Here is a 23,512-nt window from a genome sequence, read left to right on the forward strand (position 1 = left end):
GTGAACGCAATGATATAGATAGCATATCTGAAGTGTGAACACTGCAGCCACAGCGCCTTAACATAAACATGGGTCTATTATCCTTCTCTCCACTCTGGGGACCCATTGGAAATGCATTGGGTGCTTAAAGTTAAACATTTTTATTTTTTTATATTTATACTACAAAACATTTCAAAACCAAAAATACAAGCACACTTGTCCTCAGTAAGCTGAACACATAAAAATTTGAATGGTGTTGAAAGGTGTAAGCGTTTAAGAGATGAAGCGCGCCAAAGTATTGAGGAGATACTGACTAGTATAGTATAGTATATAAACTAGAAAAATATTGTTCCTTCGAAACAATTGTGGGCTCGCTTCAAGCCAGAAAACAATGGCTATAAAAGTACAAAATGTCAAGATCGCAGGCAGTGCTCACTTTGACGTTACTGACGTCAAAGATTGGTCCATTTTGTTCCAAAAATGTGTTATGCAAAAGTTGACCCGCTGGTGGCGCTATAACAGGCCAATGTGAGAAGGGTGGTATCTGTTCCTTGACCTATTGGGAATGTGCTTGCAAGATTTCACACACATTGCAGGCTGTGTTCATGATTTGAGGTGTTTTTGGCTTTGGCCACTTTATCGCTGCTTGCAGCTAGATTTATTATTATTATTTTATATTTTTTTTGTGTGCACTTCATAGGCATGTTAGATAAAGGTCCTTAGATTGCGTGTAGAATGTTTCATGCAAATTGCAAAAAAAATCCTAGAATAAAAACGGGTTTAAGCGTTTTACAAACTGCTCAAAATTATATAGCGCCCCCCTTTGGCCATTTGGGGTAAGATTGGTTTCAGTGATATTTGAACTAACCCTCTACACTATTTTGTCATGAAAATGTGACTTTGTATGTATGTTTTAGAGGCAGAAGAATAATTTGCATAAAACTGCAATATTGTTTGAATTATTTAAAAAAGCATGTTTCAATGTTAAAGAAATCCGATCTGACAGATCTTTAGATATCGGTCCAAAGTTCACGTAAAAAAAGTTTTGTGCACGTGACGCGAAAATTCCAGAATAAAAGCGGGTTTACGCGTTTTACAAACTGCTCAAAATGGCGGAAAATCGAAGGGCGGAGCTTACTTAACAACGACACAGATGTCTTCCGCTTGAGTCAAAGCACGCGTGTAACAAGTTGCATGTCTTCAAACGAAACGAGTCATGACTTATGCCTGTTTGAAGTTTGAATTTTCAGACGCTTCGTATAGCGCCCCCCTTTGGCCAATTGGAATAAAATTGGTTTCAGTGATACTTTGACTAACCCTCCACATCTTTGCCAAATGCCATGAACGTGTAACTTTGCATGTATGATTTAGAGGCCGAAGAATAATTTGCATAAAACCGCAACATATATTGAATTATTAAAAAATCATTATTTAACGTACAAACTTCTCACCACATAGCCTGTGTAGATATAGGTTCAAAGTTCATGTGAAAAAAAGTTTCGTGCACTTGACGCGAAAATCCCAGGAGGAGATAGATTTTTACTGTTTTTCATATAATTCCGAATTGTGGGAGACCTAAAGGTCAGAGGTCAAAAGTTAGAGGGTAAAAGTTGTTCGGCATGAGGAGACGCATACGTGTATACAGGTTTCATGGCTGTACCTAAAACACAGCATGAGCTATACCTGTTCAAAGATCGCACTTTCGAAGGCTTCCTACAGCGCCACCATTTGGCCGATTGCTATAGAAAATGATAGCACACTTCGCCACTGTAAACTGAACACATTGATGTTTTTATTTTCATTTTCTCACTAAGTATGTAGGAGTAGAAAGGAACCGAAAATCCCGTCTACTTACTAGATAAACAAATAAATAAATAAACTAGAAAAATATTGTTCCTTCGAAACAATTGTGGGCTCGCTTCAAGCCAGAAAACAATGGCTATAAAAGTACAAAATGTCAAGATCGCAGGCAGTGCTCACTTTGACGTTACTGACGTCAAAGATTGGTCCATTTTGTTCCAAAAATGTGTTATGCAAAAGTTGACCCGCTGGTGGCGCTATAACAGGCCAATGTGAGAAGGGTGGTATCTGTTCCTTGACCTATTGGGAATGTGCTTGCAAGATTTCACGCACATTGCAGGCTGTGTTCATGATTTGAGGTGTTTTTGGCTTTGGCCACTTTATCGCTGCTTGTAGCTAGATTTATTATTATTATTTTATATTTTTTTTGTGTGCACTTCATAGGCATGTTAGATAAAGGTCCTTAGATTGCGTGTAGAATGTTTCATGCAAATTGCAAAAAAAATCCTAGAATAAAAACGGGTTTAAGCGTTTTACAAACTGCTCAAAATTATATAGCGCCCCCCTTTGGCCATTTGGGGTAAGATTGGTTTCAGTGATATTTGAACTAACCCTCTACACTATTTTGTCATGAAAATGTGACTTTGTATGTATGTTTTAGAGGCAGAAGAATAATTTGCATAAAACTGCAATATTGTTTGAATTATTTAAAAAAGCATGTTTCAATGTTAAAGAAATCCGATCTGACAGATCTTTAGATATCGGTCCAAAGTTCACGTAAAAAAAGTTTTGTGCACGTGACGCGAAAATTCCAGAATAAAAGCAGGTTTACGCGTTTTACAAACTGCTCAAAATGGCGGAAAATCGAAGGGCGGAGCTTACTTAACAACAACACAGATGTCTTCCGCTTGAGTCAAAGCACGCGTGTAACAAGTTGCATGTCTTCAAACGAAACGAGTCATGACTTATGCCTGTTTGAAGTTTGAATTTTCAGACGCTTCGTATAGCGCCCCCCTTTGGCCAATTGGAATAAAATTGGTTTCAGTGATACTTTGACTAACCCTCCACATCTTTGCCAAATGCCATGAACGTGTAACTTTGCATGTATGATTTAGAGGCCGAAGAATAATTTGCATAAAACCGCAACATATATTGAATTATTAAAAAATCATTATTTAACGTACAAACTTCTCACCACATAGCCTGTGTAGATATAGGTTCAAAGTTCATGTGAAAAAAAGTTTCGTGCACTTGACGCGAAAATCCCAGGAGGAGATAGATTTTTACTGTTTTTCATATAATTCCGAATTGTGGGAGACCTAAAGGTCAGAGGTCAAAAGTTAGAGGGTAAAAGTTGTTCGGCATGAGGAGACGCATACGTGTATACAGGTTTCATGGCTGTACCTAAAACACAGCATGAGCTATACCTGTTCAAAGATCGCACTTTCGAAGGCTTCCTACAGCGCCACCATTTGGCCGATTGCTATAGAAAATGATAGCACACTTCGCCACTGTAAACTGAACACATTGATGTTTTTATTTTCATTTTCTCACTAAGTATGTAGGAGTAGAAAGGAACCGAAAATCCCGTCTACTTACTAGATAAACAAATAAATAAATAAATAATGACAATATCTAAAGTGTGCTCGCCAGGTACTGGCGAGCCCACAATAATGAAGATAACATACGTGTGCTCGCCTTCCAGGCGAGCCCACAATTAGAGAGAGAGGTCAGTCAGTAGGAGGTCAGTCACAAAATGCATTATCTATTCACTCGCTTCAGCGACTGATCTCAAATTTAACAAGGCATTGGCCATTAGCATTATACACACGGTGACGGAGCCCCAATTTCATTTTCCCCAAATTCTAGCTATTTATTAGCGTTTCTTCACTCTACAGCTTTACAGCCTGTTGTCAGGGTTACGGTCCGTTCCTCCAGGCCATGGGATCTGTAGCCCCGGGCCCACACACACCTCTCTCACAGTTAGGAATGTCTCTGTCTCTCTCTCTCTCTCTCTCTCTCTCTCTCTCTCTCTCTCTCTCTCTCTCTCTCTCTCTCTCTCTGCATGGGTTGCAACGGGTCATGTGTGTCTCATCTTCCAACGGGTATAGAAAAGTTATGTGGAGCAAATACATCCTCATACTTCTATTCACCTAATTTTGCTGTTAAATTATTTGTATCCATCATAAATATACACTCCTCCATGGGCTGCTCCTTACATTATGATGCTCCCACATATTCTCACGCACGCACCATGCAGTTACAGTTACTTTCCCCATAACCCACACTCTGCACATATTTTGCAGCACATATATTCGAACGGGTAATGTCTAGTACATATAATTATAGGGGGTCCTTGACATGAAAATGGTCAGGTCTAAATTAAACTATATGCTTCATCTCTCTCTGAACTAAGGGGTCCTTGGCCTGAAAACATTGACTGGGCTAAATAAATAAAAAGCTCTGAGTTCTGTGCTGCAGGCTGCTGTTAACACCACTAGTTCTACCACTGCAATTAGCTGAGCTCCTCACACACAATGAGCTGAATCATACATTCATTTAACCTGTGGGCTTTCCTTGTCCTTGGTAATAATAACCTGTAAGAATTATTATTATTTTAGCAGAAACTAAATGGCCTGGTTTTGCCTGGAGTGCATCCACTCTCATAGCACTCTTGCATGGCAAGAAAACACACGCCTAGGGGGTCCTCAGAGTTACTACAGGGGGGGCCGCCATATCTTTGTGTGATGGGATCAAGTTTTTTACATTAACCATTTAAACCCCAGCATCCCTATTCTGAGTGGAACATTAGCCAAAAATAGCAGATCTACAAGCTTACATTTGACAGTTCAAGTGGTTTAATGTCTGAAAACACATTACTCCAGCACGATGACAGTGCTGTCAAACAAGTCTAAGCTGTCTAAGAAATCTATGAACATAACACAATTTTATAAATTATGTAGTGGGGGTCCCTGCTTCATCTTTCTCTCAGATAAGGGGTCCTCGGCCTGAAAACGTTGAAGACCTCTGTACTAGGCCTAGCCTACACTGAAACGTCTTCCGGGCTTTTAGAGGCAGAACATTAATAACCTTGTTAACCAGGAGACCGTAATAACGTTCCTTACCTGATCGACAGGCGATGTCCACATCCTTCTCGAAGTCCGTCTGTTGGTACACGACAGACAAATGGTTAGCGCTGCTGGACATAACATCATCTATACTGTAGTAGTAGTACTGTACCATACCAGGCATCCATTATAGAGGAGAAAGGAAAAGAAAAAAACAGAAGCCAGAATTACAGTAAGTGCTTTTGATAATGTAAGTGCTTGACGACGTCTGGGCAAATGCAAAAAGCTAGAGGGTCCATTCGTTCTTCTCCGCTCCCTCTATGTTAATTAAACACCCATGTGAAAAACAACATAAATTGCTCTTGCTTGCAGTTAAAAAATAAATAAGGGCGGGGGCGCCACGTTCGGAAAGCATCTGCGCTTCTCGTTGCTAATGACCGTATTGAACCAGTGTCCTCTGACACCATTTCCAGTACTGTGAGAATGATTTCAATCTGCGGGATATTAGAATACTAATGGCAGATCATAGCCATGATGTGCCGGTGGCGTTGTGCTCGATGGAGAGATGTCTGCGGTCCCATCTCAAAGGTCAGACAGAGAACAGTCCTCTATTAAAGCCCTGTTTATGCCTCCTCGTACCGCGGAGTCACGTGGTAAAAAGAAATAGGCGGTCTACAAGCTCAGGGCGCGTTGCGGCCGCAGCGCGTTCTGAGCTTGTAGATCGGCTATTTTTGGCGCACTGCACCGTCGCACGGAGGAGCATAGACGCGGCGGCCTCACGCCGCCCGAGGGGGGAAAACGGGAAATGAGAAAGAAGCACGTCAAAACAACCAACAATAAGAATAACATCAAACAGAGACGGGGGACTCGGGCGCGTATAAGAAAACCAAATAAAACGGATGTCATTTGTTAGAGGGCCAAGTTGTTCTACCCTGCATGTAATTGCGGTTGCACCAACGGGGTTATTTGGGAGAAAAAAAGATAAGCCCATGGGACACAGTACCCCATCCAGGAGAGGCGATATTAAACGGAATAATAAAGCATGAAAAATCACATTGGGAGCACAAGTTAAATTAAGGTCGCGGGTAGAACAAAAAGGTATGTGTGGTTATCATAAATAATAACCACATGCTAACGGTGCTGTGGGTCCTTTTTAGATGAAAGCTGATCTAATAATGCTTGCACAGAAACTCTCTTACCATAATCTGAGCGTGGCCGTTGGGGAAGGTCCCTGTCGCGTCGCCGCTGATTGGGTCTTGACAGTTTCTGAGCCTGCATCTGAACGCGTCTTGTACCTATATGAGGACAGAGACAATACAGTACAGTATGTACCTATATGAGGACAGAGACAATACAGTACAGTATGTACCTATATGAGGACAGAGACAATACAGTACAACTTGTATGTACCTATATGAGGACAGTACAATACAGTACAACTTGTATGTACCTATATGAGGACATTACAATACAGTACAACTTGTATGTACCTATATGAGGACAGAGACAATACAGTACAACTTGTATGTACCTATATGAGGACAGTACAATACAGTACAACTTGTATGTACCTATATGAGGACAGTACAATACAGTACAACTTGTATGTACCTATATGAGGACATTACAATACAGTACAACTTGTATGTACCTATATGAGGACAGAGACAATACAGTACAACTTGTATGTACCTATATGAGGACAGTACAATACAGTACAACTTGTATGTACCTATATGAGGACATTACAATACAGTACAACTTGTATGTACCTATATGAGGACAGAGACAATACAGTACAACTTGTATGTACCTATATGAGGACAGTACAATACAGTACAACTTGTATGTACCTATATGAGGACAGTACAATACAGTACAACTTGTATGTACCTATATGAGGACAGTACAATACAGTACAACTTGTATGTACCTATATGAGGACATTACAATACAGTACAACTTGTATGTACCTATATGAGGACAGTACAATACAGTACAACTTGTATGTACCTATATGAGGACAGAGACAATACAGTACAACTTGTAAACTTTTGTAACTCAAATCTCTGCTTCTGGGTGGTCCCTGGAACAACATGTTTTGAGACGGAGGTATACCGTTATACCTCTGAAATGTGGTTTATTAGTGTACTGTACCATGCACTGTTCCTTTAACTTAGAACTTGCTCAAAACCATACTTTTTGGAACATGCCGTGCCTTTGCAATTGTTTTATATAATTTTCCTTTTTTTGTACAAAGAGAAAATCTTTTCTGAACATTCCTTAGATTTAGCCATGTTTCTAACTGCTCTAATCACAGTTAGTCAACAAGTCACCAAACTTCTAGTCAGGCCAGGTTGCACATCTGATGCAACTATTTAAGCCCTTAATTGATTGGTCGATTGCAGTTGATTACAGATGTTTTCAGGTGTGCTTAAGAGTTGAATAATTGAAAGTGAAAGTGGCATTTAGAAAACTACAAATATTAGGCCTACTTTTGTTGAGCTATTGACATTGTTCTTGTATGATTAATTTATTTCATTCAGTTGACAGTTTGTGAATCTATCCAATAAACCAGATTTGCAGAGGGTGGTGCATGAATAATTCTGAGCACAACCGTATCGTTGGGCGTCTACTGAGTGTGTGTACAGCGGCTCAGACTGTGTACTGTACCTCTCTCCTCAGGATACAGCGGCTCAGACTGTGTACTGTACCTCTCTCCTCAGGATACAGTGGACCATCACAATGACTCAGACTGTGTACTGTACCTCTCTCCTCAGGATACAGTGGACCAGACTGTGTACTGTTAGGGTGACCATATTCTGAAAATCCAAAAAGAGGACACTCTACCCGGCATATATATATATATATATATATATATATATATATATATATATATATTATATATATATATATATATATATATATATAGTTTTTTCCCCCAATTTTTTTTCTATTTCTAGTTTACCGCTCAATTATGCCCTATACCACTAATAGCCTATTATGTATTCAATTTTGAGGGGGTTCCAATTGGACCCTTTACAAATCTATTAATAGGCTAAAGATCCACTGATAAAGTATGCCTTTTGGCTCCTGTATGAACGTTCAGCTTTGTAATTAAATAAAAGAGAGGTAGCCCACTATTCAAACCGCCGTATCTTCTGCTTTACAAGGTTGTAGAAAAGATTCTGTCAATTTAGTTAGCAGAAGAGCTCTCACCTCGCACAGACTGTCTTGTAAGCTACTTTGCAGTGTTATGGGCTTGAAGCAGAACTTTTATTTGTAAATGCCTAAATGGACACAGAAGACTACCAGCTTTGCTGACAGAGCGCTCTGCTTCTCAATGTTGGTCACTCGCACTGTTTGTGCATTTCATCAGTGATTGAAAGCCGCGGTCGTCGCGAGCACCTTCGCCTCGCCGATACGCATTCGTAGAGCCGTCTCCCGTCATTTTTAGACCAGGATTGAGGGAGTAGCAGGCAAGATTCCTTCACCACAGTTGCTGAGGGAGTGAGCATTAATAGCGTTTGCAGTTCGTTTGGCTCTGCGCTGCGCGATCTGCTGCAGAGCTCTGCTCTGCCTCTGATCTGAAAGCGAGACAGGCTGAGGGAGGGAGGTATCGCTCGCAGCGCAGGCAGAGAGTAGTATGAATAATACACGTTCCGGGGTTAGCGCCTCTCACAGTGTGTTTCCAAACGAACCATTGAACGTGCATTGTAAATGTCCGTGCTTAAACCGTGATATGCGCGAAACCCCGGACATTTGAAGGAATTTATAAAACCCCCCCGGACCGGCCGGACAGCCCCCTAAAAGAGGACATGTCCGGGCAAAAGAGGACGTATGGTCACCCTATGTACTGTACCTCTCTCCTCAGGATACAGTGGACCATCACAGACTGTGTACTGTACCTCTCTCCTCAGGATACAGTGGACCAGACTGTGTACTGTACCTCTCTCCTCAGGATACAGTGGACCATCACAGACTGTGTACTGTACCTCTCTCCTCAGGATACAGTGGACCATCACAGACTGTGTACTGTACCTCTCTCCTCAGGATACAGTGGACCAGACTGTGTACTGTACCTCTCTCCTCAGGATACAGTGGACCAGACTGTGTACTGTACCTCTCTCCTCAGGATACAGTGGACCAGACTGTGTACTGTACCTCTCTCCTCAGGATACAGTGGACCAGACTGTGTACTGTACCTCTCTCCTCAGGATACAGTGGACCAGACTGTGTACCGTACCTCTCTCCTCAGGATACAGTGGACCAGACTGTGTACTGTACCTCTCTCCTCAGGATACAGTGGACCATCACAGACTGTGTACTGTACCTCTCTCCTCAGGATGCAGTGGACCAGACTGTGTACTGTACCTCTCTCCTCAGGATACAGTGGACCATCACGATGACGAAGCCCTGCAGGGAGTCGAAGACGGCGAAGAGGATCTGAAAGAGGATGGAGCGCTTGTCTGTCATGGCCAGCACCGCAGACATCCAGGTCAACGCCAACAGAGGTAGGACAACACAGGAACTCCACAGGGAGGCCCTGAGAGAGCCAGAGACATAAATAAACATGGAGAGAGGGAGAGATGAAAGGAGAGAAAACATCACATAAAAGGAGACAGAAATACTGTACATACTAAAGGTCAAGGTCTGGTGCTTCTTCTCAACCCTGTTCACAATATCACTTCTACCGTAGCCCCGCCGTCGGCCCAAAATACCCCACGGCATTTGTCAGCATGAGTCATTCATACTACTAGAAATACAGCCTTCACATGTAAGGGTCATTCTTATATGGCGATAGCTAATGCCGTGCCTGTGGATTTCCTACATTTTGTGATATCACATCAAGCATTCTCGTCCTTAGGGCGTCTTACTGGTAATAAGGAGATAGTATGATGTCACGTGAAGCATGGCGATATTGTGATGTCATGGGACATGCCCCTGGTGATATTGTGAAGTATGACATCAAAATCTTTTGTAAAAAGTTAAATTAATCATGTAAGTCTATTGAAGGTAGGAAAGATAGCCTATAACGTGGCCATGCCTCTGGAGAATATTATGGGTTGATATTGTGATGTCATGGGACATGCCCCTGGTGATATTGTGAAGTATGACATCAAAATCTTTTGTAAAAAGTTAAATTAATCATGTACAGTATTTTCTGGACTATAAGGCGCACCTGACTATAAGGCGCACTGTCAATGAATGGTCTATTTTCAAACTGTTTTCATATATAAGGCGCACCTGACTATAAGGCGCACATAATAGACGCTACCGTTGCGTTATGCAACAAACAAATGGAGCTTTGCTAAAGGGAATGTCAATGTCAATGAATGATCCATATATAAGGCGCACTGGACTATAAGGCGCACTGTAGTTTTTTGAGAAAATTAAAGGCTTTTAAGTGCGCCTTATAGTCCGGAAAATACGGGTAAGTCTATTGAAGGTAGGAAAGATAGCCTATAACGTGGCCATGCCTCTGGAGAATATTATGGGTGAAAACCCAGTTGATTTTGAGTGTTCCTGCGCTCGCCATCCCGGCACAAGTAATTGGGGGACCTCTCTAGGGATTATGTAGTAAGATAAGAGCTAGTAAGACGGAGCCTGGTTTGTGGGGAACGTGCATTACGTACAGTATACTGACCAAACCAACAAAACGTCGCTTTGGGTGGAAACCTTGTGTGTCCAAAAAAAATTATTACTTTTCAGGAAATGGACGAAAATAAATGTGTTCCAATGGATTGTGTTTATTTAGTCACAAAGCTACTACTGGTTAGAGACAGACAGACTTAATTTACAGTTAAAAATGTTCAATTATGTGCAAATATCGGTGCATGATGCAACTCTCTGTGAGCTTGTGTAGCTCAGCTGTATTCGCTAGTTGCTACAATTGCTCTACATACAATGTCATACAATGAGAATTAGGGCGTTCATTTAAGAAAAGAATACAGGCTAAAGTTGGAATATAGATCTACAAGGTTTCTGCCTGACAGTGACGATATGAAGGGAAAATCACGTGCATCTTTTGCGATTTTAAGCCACGTCTCTGTAACTCTACTGTACATAGCCTAACACAGTGGTTCTCAAAGTGGATTTCAGGGACTCTCTAGGGTCCTTTATGGGGGTCTAATTGACACTTACAAGTCTGTAGCTTTGATAGTGTACAAATAGGCTTTGCTCATACTGCCACCACAAATTTACAAATGAAACCAAATGGACCCTAACGGGTCCCAGGTCCTTTTGGTTCCATTTGTACACTGTCAAAGTTATAGGACAACTTTTTTTTTTTTTTTTTTACAACAAGGGTTCATATTGTAGATTGTAATTAGAGAAAAGAAAAGATGAGTCACCAGATGAGATGTTAAAATGTTTTCATTTACTGCCTTCTATCGTTTTAGCCATTTTAGCAAGTTTGATTTCAGTGGTTGAGGGCATGCATACAAGTGGCTAAATATGTCTTTTTAGACACAAAATGCACCGCAATCTTTCGCAATCTTTCATGGTTAGGTGTGACTTATGGGGGCTAGTAGTGTCCCTGTAAATAGTGATAAAGAATTTGTCGGCTCATTGTGTATAAAAAGACACATTTAATTATACTCATCTTATCTTTTCTCTAATTACAATCTAAATAAAATATGAACCCTTGTTGTAAAAAAACAACGTCCTTTAAGGTGATACACCATGAAAATTAACTTTTCCTATTTTAAAACCAGTTCAGGCCAAAGGTGGTACTGCAGCTGAAAATGCTCTGAGAGCCATTCCAAAATGAGAGGCTCTCTATTCAGGAGTGGTAATTTAGCCTCAAACCTTTTGAAAAACGTTTTTGGGACATAAACAATATGACATAAATACTTTTTAAATGCATGGTGTATCACCTTTAAGGGGAGACTTTCAAATGTCAATGTTTGAGAACCACTGGCCTAACGTATACCCTGGCTTCAGAAACAGCTGAGGTGTCATGTAGTGTACGGCTGTACGCGGCCGGCCATTAAGCCCCGGAACCGACAGAGGTGGACTGATGGTACAGACTACTCTACCCCGGTACGACGGCACAGTAGAGCTGTAGTGTTATTGATTCACAGACATTGACGCTTGGCACTTACATTGCATTGCTGGCTGTAGTTGCTGATAAAGCAGTTGTTGAGACCACACCACATTTGGCACACTTGAGCGTTAATCCTGTATGCGGCTCACTCATCTGTCTGTGGGACACACAAACGACAACATGACAAACTGCCTGAGCACACTTGTTACCGCTCGTCTTCCTGACGTCAAGCTGCCTGAGCACACTGTTACCGCTCGTCTTCCTGACGTCAAGCTGCCTGAGCACACTGTTACCGCTCGTCTTCCTGACGTCAAGCTGCCTGAGCACACTGTTACCGCTCGTCTTCCTGACGTCAAGCTGCCTGAGCACACTGTTACCACTCGTCTTCCTGAGCACACTGTTACCGCTCGTCTTCCTGAGCACACTGTTACCGCTCGTCTTCCTGAGCACACTGTTACCGCTCGTCTTCCTGACGTCAAGCTGCCTGAGCACACTGTTACCGCTCGCTCGTCTCCTGACGTCAAGGCTTTGCTCACAGACTGCCGCCACAAATCCACAGTTTAGACATTTAGCAGGCTGCTCTTAATCCAGAGCCATTTACAGTAAGCTTGGGAAACACGAGGTAATACATCAAATGCATAGAAATAGTAGATCTAGGATGATAGATAAACCAAGAACCTATCATCGGTCTAAACAGTATAATATCAAAAAACATCAACATTAATCATCATCAAACATTGAAACTATACACACACACTATAGCAGTGGTTCTCAACCTGTGGGTCAACCCAGGGGGGGTCCCCAAGTTATTTTGAGGGGTCCCCAGATGATTAACTTAATGTGCAACATTGTTTTCTCACTCAACAGTAAACAAACCAACACAAAGTTTAAGTGTATAGAGGGTATCTGCACATTTCTAAAGTGACAATTTAAGAACTTTTCAATACCTCTAAAATGACAAATTGTCAAATATTAGAGGCAGAAATTGTGAAAATAGCCGATCTACATCCATCCCACTTGAGTGGCTTAGAGCGAGTCACGTCTTTCAGAAATGTGATTCTGAACAGGCTGAGTGCAGGGCCAGAAATTGGATTTGGGGGCTGCCAGTCTGAGCATAGCCTAAATCCCCCCCCCCCCCCCCCCCCTCATCACATCAGGCCCAGTCGGCAGGATCACGTAATATGTGGGTGTTTAAAAGATGTGCGTCTTGGACTGATTCTGCCAAGACGAGACGATGCCGTCTCATTCCCCGTGAGAGATCTGACCTCTTTATGTTTATACGCCTCTAATTTCCACTCCACGCAGAGAGAAAGGGGGTCTGGATTTACATACGGGGGGGGGGGGGATGTGCGTGTGATTTAGTGCAGGGTTTCCCAAACAATGGGTCGGGACCCATTTTTTTGCTCGCAGACCCCTTTTTTTTTATCTCACAATTTTGTAACCCATTTTTCACCCGGTGTCAATTATCTAATGTAATTTTGGGGACGCTACACTCCCTCTGCCAACCAGGGGAGAGCAACGGACTGACCTCATGCTTCCTTCTATACATGAGTGTAGTCCAAGCCACTTCTTTTCACCTGACAGGGGAGTTCCCCGGTTGGACATAGCACGTGGAAGGAACACGTTATTCCAACCAGTTCCTTTCCCCTCCATCAGCCGGGGGAGGCAGTATAGAGACCAGGATTACTGCATTTTTTTTGTGAGGGTACCTACCCTAGGGGACACGGGGAGAACATGCAAACTCCACACAGAAAGGCCCTTTCGCCAACCCCCAGCCACGCCCCCAGCACCCACAGCTTCCCCAGCGGGAATCGAACCCAGGACCTTCTAGCTGTGAGGCGACAGCACTACTGACTACGCCACCGTGCCCCCAACCCATTTATTTTTATGGGTTGTGGTTTACATTGTTATTTCAAAAGAGTAAGGAATGGGGGGGGGGGGGGGGGGAATCAAACCTTAAAAAAACAAAGAAATTGTGAAAATATATCAGATCTGCAAGCTCACAAGAGGTTTCTATATTGTCTATTTTGTATATTTTCAATATTAAATAGGGTATAAAGGAGCACTTCACCCATTTTCAACCTATTTTCATATAATTGGTCCTCACTAATGCTCATCATAAGATGGCATACTTTCTGTTTTCGCCGTCTGTGTCTGGGGACCCCCAGAAATCACGTGGGGACCCCCCTGTGGGCCCCAACCTACAGGTTGAGAACCACAGTCTCGTAAATGTTCTTCCCGGGGAGACACCACATGTATCTTCCCGGGTCTCAAGCTGAACACGTTAGAACAGATGCATGCAGCAGAAGGATAATGAATGTGTGTGGGACACCAACCTGTGTTGTGGTTCATAGCCGGCGCGGTGCTTCAGCTTCTTGTCCAGGATGCCATCCCTGGACACCAGCTTATTAAACACCAGGATGCCAATCACCATGTTGACCTATCGGAGAGGCGGGGAACATACACACACACTAGGGGTGTAACGATACATTTTAATAGCGATTCGATACAAATCACGATACATGTTTGACGATACGATACATGGATACATTGGTTCATTCATGGCGATACGATACGATTCGATTTAATGATTTAAAATCGATATAGTAACTATTTAGCAAATAAATTAAATCTGTGTGAAAGGTGTGGATAGTGCAGGTTTTTAAGGGAAACATGTATTATTATGGATATAAATAAGTAAACACAGTGATTATCTGCCAAATACATGGACATTGTATATTGACAAACCTGCACCTTGACATGAATCCAGAGATTACACACATTTATCGATAGACCAGTGTAGCTATATGGAAAGGAAACGTAATTAAACTCCTCCTTTTCATTTTTTCTTCTTAGAAATACTAAATAAAATGCAAAAGTAGGTAGTATCGATACAATCGATTCTTTGCACTGCCGATTCGATACGATACAAAATAAAACGATACGATTCGTTTTTAGCTGTTTTCATTTCGATTTACTTTCGATACACTACTATATTGTTACACCCCTAACACACACACACACAACATTTAGTTTTTGTAATCACACAGTTACACAGCCGGGTCTATTTTAAAACATATGGCTGAGAGGCACAGAGACATTCTTCACAGAGGAAAATAATCCAGGTCATTCGTTCGCGTGCGGCGACTCGTTCCTCCCGTTTTCCGCCGGAGCTGAGCTCTGACCTCTGGGTTTGTAATGCTTGCTCATCGCGGTGACATTCCGGCGCAACGGATGAGGCGGAGCGCCGCTGCAATAAGGCCAACGTCGAGCGCCTTCAGGGAAGATCTGCCCGACAAGAATCACTCGTCTTTTCAAAGGCACCTTTTTTGGAAACTATCATCCAGTGCCTGCACTAATGGAGGCAGACTGAGGATATGCTGGGCTTTTTTCAGCGACACAGGGAGCCTTTAAATATGGGCTACACTACGTTTCTTTCAACGGGATAATCTGATCGAAACAAATCTAGCCCAGATGAAATCATCAATAGAAACAGAAATACTATAAGCCTGTGTAAAAAGCTTTGTTCGATTAAAAGCTTTAACTCTATCATTAGAACGACAGTTGCTGTGTAACATTCAGTGGCGTCAGATCAGAAAAAGCTACGGTATGGCAACATGACTGGTGTCTTGCACGCGCGCCTTCTCGCGCATGCAAGACACCAGTCATGTTGCCATACCTTAGCAACAGGCATGATACATTTATTTTAAGAAGTAAATTCTATTTTTCCCCCCGTTTCTACGGTTTCTTGGGCTGGATGTGGCAGCCTGGAACGGTTGTTCAAGTGCAGCTAAACTTGGCATGTTAGTAAACGTGCCACAATTAGCAATAATGCATTGCACCTGTGCAGCTGACCTGCGGAACCTGAGAATATACCATTTTGTCAAGATGGGGAGAATATAATTATAATACCTTGTTAAAGTGACCATTTTGTTAAATTTTGCATTTGTATTTATTTTACTGTAATTTAACAACATAATAACCAGCACAGATAGACAAAGAGACATTCATGGATTTATATTTAAGAGTAACTTTTTTTCGACCCCTGGACCCAGGGTATGGCAGCTGCATACCCCTGCCATACCCAATTGACGCCCCTGGTAACGTTTATAGCTGCAGTTCACTTGTGTGCATATTATGAACAATCCCCAGTATTGCACATTCCATGTATAGCTTCCATGTGTTGATAACACATTATGTGCATAAAAATGTTGATGTACCGTAAACACATCTAAGAAGTGTTAGGGATCGACTGAAATCTGATTGCTTAAGCCATTTAGGATTATAGATATACGAATACCAGAAAACTCGACCCAAACTCGTTTCCCAACGGGTCTGTGGCCTTAAGCTAGATGCAGATTAGACTAAAATCAAATCTGTGCTTCTGGGGGTCCCTGGAACGAAAAAGTTTGCGATAGGGGTCCATCCGTGAAACAAAATATTTTAAGATGGGGGTCCACGGCCAAAATCACATTTTGGGGGTCCTTAACCACTGAAAGGCACATTCTACAAATGTCTTCTAAATCATAACAATTTTCTGAAAAAAACTTATGTTGCCATCAGTGTTTCTCAAACTTTGTCATGTCAAGGACCCCCAGAATGATATGTATTTGGCCACGGACCACCATCACAAAAATATTTTGTTCCAGGGACCCCCAGAAGCAAAGATTTGATTTTAGTCTAGCTTAAGGCCACAGACCCGTTGGGAAACGAGTTTGGGTCGAATTTGTTTTAGGGCGAGTTTTCCGGTTACCAGATATAGTAAGTGCGAGCTTCTATTGTGTGCAATTTTTTGAAGAATCGTGAGCATTTGTGCAAGTCTTTGAATATTTTTGACCCGATTCTATAAGTGTCTTCTAAATCCTTCTGAGGTTTTTTGAAAAACCTATGTTTCTATGTCAGTTGTTCTCAAAGGTTTTTCATGTCAAGGACCCCCAAAATGACATGTATTTGGCCGCAGACTCCCATCTCAAAATATGTTGTTCCAGGGACCCCGCAGAAGCAAATGTTTGAGTCACAAATGTCTTAAAAAAGATATATTCAAAGATTTTCACAAAGACAAAATCTCGATTTTTCAGAAATAGCAGATCTACAAGCTCTCAGCGCGGCACTCGGTGCCGCGCTGTGAGCTTGTATATCTGCTATTTTTCAATAGTTAAAGCAATAAATAATTCTGGGCCCTAAACGGGTTAAGCCTAATTCATAGTTTGTATAGTACGGCGGCGTCGCTTGCCAAATACGAACGGATCTTTCAAGCTGGAGGATCTATTCCTCTTGGCAAGCTGCAGCATCGTGCGGTGGAGTTTAAATTGAAGCCTCACACCTCCTTGGGAGGTGGAGGAGGAGGTGGAGGTGTCTCCAGACGCACGGTGGTGGCTGTGCACGTTGGCTGGTGAACAGCACATGTCTGACCCACATTCATCATCTGTCCGCTGCTCCCAGAACGGCGTCGGTAGAAAGAGAAATGGAGCACGGCTCCAGATCAACACAATAGCAGTAAAACGCATGCAGAGCGCACGTTCATATTGCGTGGTGGGAAAGCGTTTTAGGGAGCGCAGTTGTGTTTCTGTGTGGCTATGGGAGATGTATTCATTGAGGTAAATATTAGGGGTGTAACGATAATAGTAACTGAATCGAAAGATCGATTTTAATTTGCAATGATCTGCTATATTGTTTGCAAAAGCAAAATATGGTACCGTTTGGCTTTGTATCTTATCGTTTTAAAATGTGGTAATCGGTATCGAATTGTTTTGCAATGCAAATAATTGATTGTATGGAAACTAAGTATTTGTGCCTTGTATTTAGCAATTCTAAGAGGGAAAATGAAAAAGAGGGGTCTAATTACCTTTCCATTCCATATAGCTACTCTTGGTCTATTGATAAATGTGTGTAATCTCTGTGTTCATGTCAAGGTGCACGTTTGTCCATATGTGTTGAAATATAATGTCCATGTATTTGCTAGAGAATCACAGCGTTTACTTCCATAATAATAGTTTTTTTTACAAGTTTTTTTCTTTGCTAAATAGTTACTACCGTATATCGATTTTAAATCATGGAATCGTATTGTATCGTATCGCCATGAATGAACCAATATCATCCATGTATCGTATCATATCGTATCGTTAACCATGTATCGATTCGTGATGCGTATCGTATCGCTGTTAAAACGTATCGTTGCACCCATAGTAAATATACATGTGGATACGTGAAAGTCTATAAATAAATAGTAGCAGTTTCCTCTATTGGATCAGTCAAGTCTGATTAAATAACCATGTAATTGGTAAATCTCCTTGGATATTCACCACATAAACGAAAGAACGCCTCTGTAAATTAGGTATTAGATTGAAAGATTAAACATATTGTACTATTCTTTGGCTGACATTATAGTTGTTCTTTTTTTTACAGCCATTGCCACAAAATAATTGACCTAGAAAGTACTGTACAAGAGTCTACCACTTATTGTGTATTCTGTTGACACGCATATGGGTCTGCAACTCTGAGACACCCAGGATTCTATTGTAATTTTCTTTTTTCTTTTCTTTTTTTGGACTATCCACAATAATGCAGTAACTATTGTACATTTACTTAAGTACTGTACTTCATTATAATTCTGAGTTGTCCTAGTCCACTACAATTATTTGACAACTTTAGTTACTTTGTAGATTTTGATTATTATTACAAAACATACCCACTTCAGCCTTATACATTTCGGCCATTTGAAAATAGCCGATCTACAAGCTCACAATGCGTTGTGATGTGACGCATTGTGAGCTTGTAGATCTGCTATTTTCAAAAGATTTGTATACAGTACATTTAGAAAACATGTGAAACGGGACATTCTGCATAATGAGTACTTTCTACTTTTGGTACTTTAAGTACATTGTGATACCAGTACCTTATCGATCATGGCACCCCATCTTTAAGTAAAAAAGAATGTACTTTTTCCACCTCTGCAATCGTGCCATTTTTGACTATGAAGAGAAACGTACCAGCACTACGGCTGCTGCAGGTCCAACAAAGGCATACAGCAGACCTCCTTCCAAAGACAGCCAACAGCTGCAAGGAGGGGGGAAAGAAAGGCAACGACAGGAAAGCAGAAATTAGCATCCGGCATGTAATTAACTGCACACACCAAGTATACAATCCCCATTCTACCCTCAAATGCCTTGGGAGCCGCAGCACATGTGTCATGTATCTATTTCTAAAAGCTTCACCGGGTAATAAAATGCTAAAGAGGTTTTAAGCATAATTGTTTGTGCATGGGGTGTAAACCGCTGGGGGGAAGCGACTACACCTAATTGGGCCCATGTATGTCCGCCTGGCTGTTTAGAAAAATAAATGTGATTGAGTTCTTGTCAGGCTGAATCAGGTATAATCCTGTTGCCTCGATGGCGTCATTCATAATTAGTTGAGGTTCAAAAACAATTTTGCTTTGTATGGGATAATTACTCTGCACAGCATTATGGGTATTAAGTCTACTGCATACATTCACTGTATTGTGTTTCCCGAACAATGCGACACATTTTGGTCATATATATTCCGTTTTTTTTTATCCATAAATTAAAAAAGAAAATTATGAAAATTGCATATCTACAAGCTCAGAACACGTTGCATCACGGCGTGTTATGAGTGTTTGCATTGCATTGTAGATCTGCTATTTTCAGGAATAAGTAGGACTTAACCGGTCAATTCAGGTCTTTTGGGGTCCCCGGACCCTCCAAACGTCTCTCTTGGGTATCGAGCTAAAGAGTTTGGGAAACACTGGTAACATACTGGATACATTAATGATATTAAGTCAAAACAAAAAGGCTGACTTACTACTGTGGGGTCCCATAGCCTTTGGCTTTCGTGAATCCCATTGAGATGGCGACCACTAAGGCTGGTAAACCTGTAAGAAAAAGAGACAGAGAAAGAGTGGTTTGTATCTCAGCAGTGGGTGGTGACAACTGAGGCAAACATTAACCAGGCATCCCTATTTTGGGCATGTCATTTCCCATGAAATTCGTTATATACATTTTCAAACATTTTCAAAAATTAAATTAATTTGTTGCACAAAGAAGTACATAAGGTTTAAGTAGTTGAGCAGTGTGGAGTTTGCATGTTCTCCCCGTGTCTCCTAGGGTAGATACCCTCACAAAAACATTCAGTAATGCTGGTCTCTATACTGCCTCCCCCTGGCCAGCCGGGGCGCCTGATGGAGGGGAAAGGAACTGGTCGGAATAACGCGTTCCTTCCACGCGCTACGTCCAAACCAGGGAAATCCGGTGAAAAGGTGAAAAGAAGCAACTTGGCCTCCTTATGCATAGAAGGAAGCATGAGGTCAGTCCGTTGTCTCCCCAGACGCGGAAAAGGGAGAGCAGAGCCCAGGATTGCATAGGCAATTGGCACTGGATGAAAAAAAATGGGATATCGTGGGATAAAAATTATATATATAAAAAAGAAAAGTGGTGCTCAACCCCAGTGCCAGACAGTGAAAACCACCATTGCTTTTTACGTCTAATTAATCACAGGTAGATCGACTTCATTAGAATATGCAGTTAGAAGATGCATTTTATTACAGCCCTGGACACTTGACTGCAGTTCACTGCTCAGAACAAAATGGCAGCAATGCTTAGAATCTACACAACCAGTGGATTCCATCACTGTTCCCAGCGCTATGAGGTCGTTGTTAGGTGGAAACCTTGTATGACCAAAAATCTTTTTTTTTATTATTATTATTTTAAAAACTATTTAAAATACTGAAAACAGCCAGTCTACAAGCACTTGTAGATGTGTGTGTGCTTGTAGATCGGCTATTTTCACTACTTTTGTGCGACACTTTTGTATGATGAAGTAGGTCTTTAATTTACGAAAGAACATGCTATTTTGAAACTTGGAGATACAAGTTTTCTGCCCGACAATATGAAGATATGAAAGTTGTTTCTGTCTCTTGGCCTCTTCAGTATGGATTGGTGTTATGGATTTGTTGCATTCCAGCCGCGCCACACACAAACTGTGCTCAGCATTTAAACACTTTCCCTCTCGGCGAGTTAACGCACGGCCAGGTGCCCTTGATGAAAGCAGTCTGCCGGAGGCGACTATTTGTCTCTCAGACTGTCCACGCTGTTATTTAAAATAATTGATCGGGTCGGATTTGTTTATTATTCAGACACCGCTGACCTATTTTCTGTGTTGGTTGCTGCGGTAACGACGTAACAACGACACACAGGCGTGAGTAACGCTGTACTTTGAAGGACGACTTCACCACTTTTCAACCAATCTTCATATAATTGGTCATGATATGTGTTCATGATAAAATAGCAACAAAAAAGTTCAGAAATCTGTCTGTCAGTGATATCAACAGGGATTCCAAGCTAATAGAAACTGTATAGTAAGGGGATTTTATAAGATATTTGACCAATCTGCGAAGTAAATCGTTACCAAGAAATGTCTTCACCAATGTGTTTCTAAAGGTGTGTAAAAATATGTACTAAAAGGTTGAAATTCAACTCCCGGGGAAAACCTCATAAAAAAACTGATTTGTGTTTGTGTCCCATTAATTTACTATACAGGAAAAAAAAAATACAAAAAATAAATCTGCTTTAAGTAGCATGTGAGGGGTCAAACTAGGGTTTTTTCATGATGCTGAATCCATTGCAAGCATTTGCTTTGCACGAAAATCATTCCTTGGGCTAAAGGCTGACCCACAAAACGATGGTTTAGTGATGAATCATCAATTTTCACCGTTTTGTAGGGGCCTGTAAGAAAAAGAGACAGAGAAAGAATGGTTTGTATCTCAGCAGTGGGTGGTGAAAACTGAGGCAAACGTTAATCATCTTGAACCAGGCAAAACACATGCTTGCAATGGATTCAGCATCATGAAAAACTCCTAGTGAGACCCCTCACATGCTACTTGAAGCAGATTTTTTTCTTTTCTTTTTTCTGTATTGTAAATTAATGGGACACAAACACAAATCAGTTTTTTATGAGGTTTCCCCCGGGAGTTGAATTTCAACCTTTTAGTACATATTACACACCTTTAGAAACACATTGGACAGGTGAAGACATTTCTTGGTAACAATTTACTTTGCAGATTTTCTTATGTTTCCCTTACTAGTAGGCTTTCTATTCCTGAAAAGTTACAATGTTATAATGGAAGCCATTGTTCTCACGATAATACAAATCTAAATTGTTAAAAAAAAAAAAATCTGCCAAACGATGATGTCACTGGCAGACGGTTTCTGAACTGCCCACAGCCATCCTAAGAGACAGACGGAATGGATTTTAATTTTTTAATTTTTTTGTGCTATTTTGTCGTGAACATTAGTGAGGACCAATTATATGAGGATAGGTTGAAAAGTGGTGAAAGCAGATTCATAACCTCACAAGGCTTCAGTGTCCAAGTGTCCAGACTGAGCCAGTGTGTTTTTATGTCCAGTGTATTTGTATTTAGGTTCATAAAGTTAACATGACTATATAACTAAATGCGTTTGAAATTGATACAAAATGTTACATTTCAGGATTCCAATTAAAGAATAACAAAAAATTATTCAGGATTCCAATTCAAAAGAAGCAAAAATAGCAGATCTACAAGCTCGCGCTGCGATGCGTTTTGAGCTTGTAGATCTGCTATTTTTGCTTCTTTTGTATGAGATACTAGAATGACAAAGTAGGACATAGCAATAATTATTATGCAATGTGGCCCTCTGGAGTGAAGGTGGAAATATAGTGGCCCTCGCCATCATCAAAGTTGCCCACCCCTGACCTATAGGATTGTGGTTCAAATCTGATTTGCAAAAAAGAAATCCCTTTTCATATTGTTTTTTCTTTCTTTCTTCTTCTTTTTTGCGGCTGAAACTTTTTGAAGCCAATCTGATTCCAATCCGGACGGGCCAACGATCAAGGCTTGTGCTAGCCAGTGTTAACACAGAACAAAGTGAGGAGACCGTGTCGTGTTCAGCTGCCCTTCTGCAGCGCTGCAGAGGTGAAGGTTCCTATTGTTCACATGCTCATATAAATCACTGCGTACTGTACTGTACTGTTACAGTACATAGAGTACAGTACAGCTTGCAGTGATTTATGCACTGCAAAATAGAGTTCTCAACGGACCTGAAAATTAAGGCCCGGCCCTAACTGGGCCCTAACTGGGCAGGCCCGAGGCCCTACCCGGCCCTACTAGTTAGCATACATTTTAGGCCCTACCCTACCCTAAATGTCGGTCGGGTTCGGGTATGGTCGGGTTTGGGCAGCATTTTAGAACTCTACTGCAAAACCCTTCGATACCGATTATCTGCATTGTAAAAACGATACCGATACGATACAAAGCCAAAACGGTACGATACGTTGCTTTTGCATATCGATATAGTAGATCAAAGATCATTGCAAATTAAAATCGATTTTTCGAATCAGTTACTATATCGTTACACTCCTAGTACTGCAGTGGCATCAGTTCAGCAAAAGCTAGGGTATGGCAAAGATGGGAGTCCTCATGGAAAATAGGCATTACATTTTGGATAACACGGTTCTATTGTGAAAATAGCAGATCTACATGCTCACAACGCCTCGTTGTGAGCATGTAGATCGGCTATTTCACAATGTTTTTTTACACAGGTTTCTACGGTTTCTTGGGCAGGATATG

The 23,512-nt window shown here is 41.4% G+C and overlaps 2 protein-coding genes across 2 annotated transcripts in view; one reads left to right on the top strand and one right to left on the bottom strand.

Annotated features, from left to right (window-relative positions):
• Nucleotides 1-23,512, top strand: part of lmbrd1 (LMBR1 domain containing 1) — a 438,470-nt gene that overhangs the window by 231,686 nt on the left and 183,272 nt on the right. The gene's annotated exons all lie outside the window — the stretch shown is intronic.
• Nucleotides 1-23,512, bottom strand: part of adgrb3 (adhesion G protein-coupled receptor B3) — a gene marked incomplete at both ends in the record, with an annotated part of 382,932 nt that overhangs the window by 18,211 nt on the left and 341,209 nt on the right. Inside the window, 7 exons of the mRNA XM_080740073.1 lie at nucleotides 4,905-4,944; nucleotides 6,047-6,142; nucleotides 9,222-9,393; nucleotides 11,954-12,048; nucleotides 14,246-14,335; nucleotides 18,885-18,951; nucleotides 19,714-19,783. Of these exons, the coding sequence (XP_080596199.1) occupies nucleotides 4,905-4,944; nucleotides 6,047-6,142; nucleotides 9,222-9,393; nucleotides 11,954-12,048; nucleotides 14,246-14,335; nucleotides 18,885-18,951; nucleotides 19,714-19,783 (630 nt within the window). The remainder of the gene's footprint in view (nucleotides 1-4,904; nucleotides 4,945-6,046; nucleotides 6,143-9,221; nucleotides 9,394-11,953; nucleotides 12,049-14,245; nucleotides 14,336-18,884; nucleotides 18,952-19,713; nucleotides 19,784-23,512) is intronic.

This window comes from Nannobrachium achirus (genome assembly GCF_963921795.1).
Source record: "Nannobrachium achirus genome assembly, chromosome: 13".
In the NCBI taxonomy this organism is placed as follows: Eukaryota; Metazoa; Chordata; class Actinopteri; order Myctophiformes; family Myctophidae; genus Nannobrachium; species Nannobrachium achirus.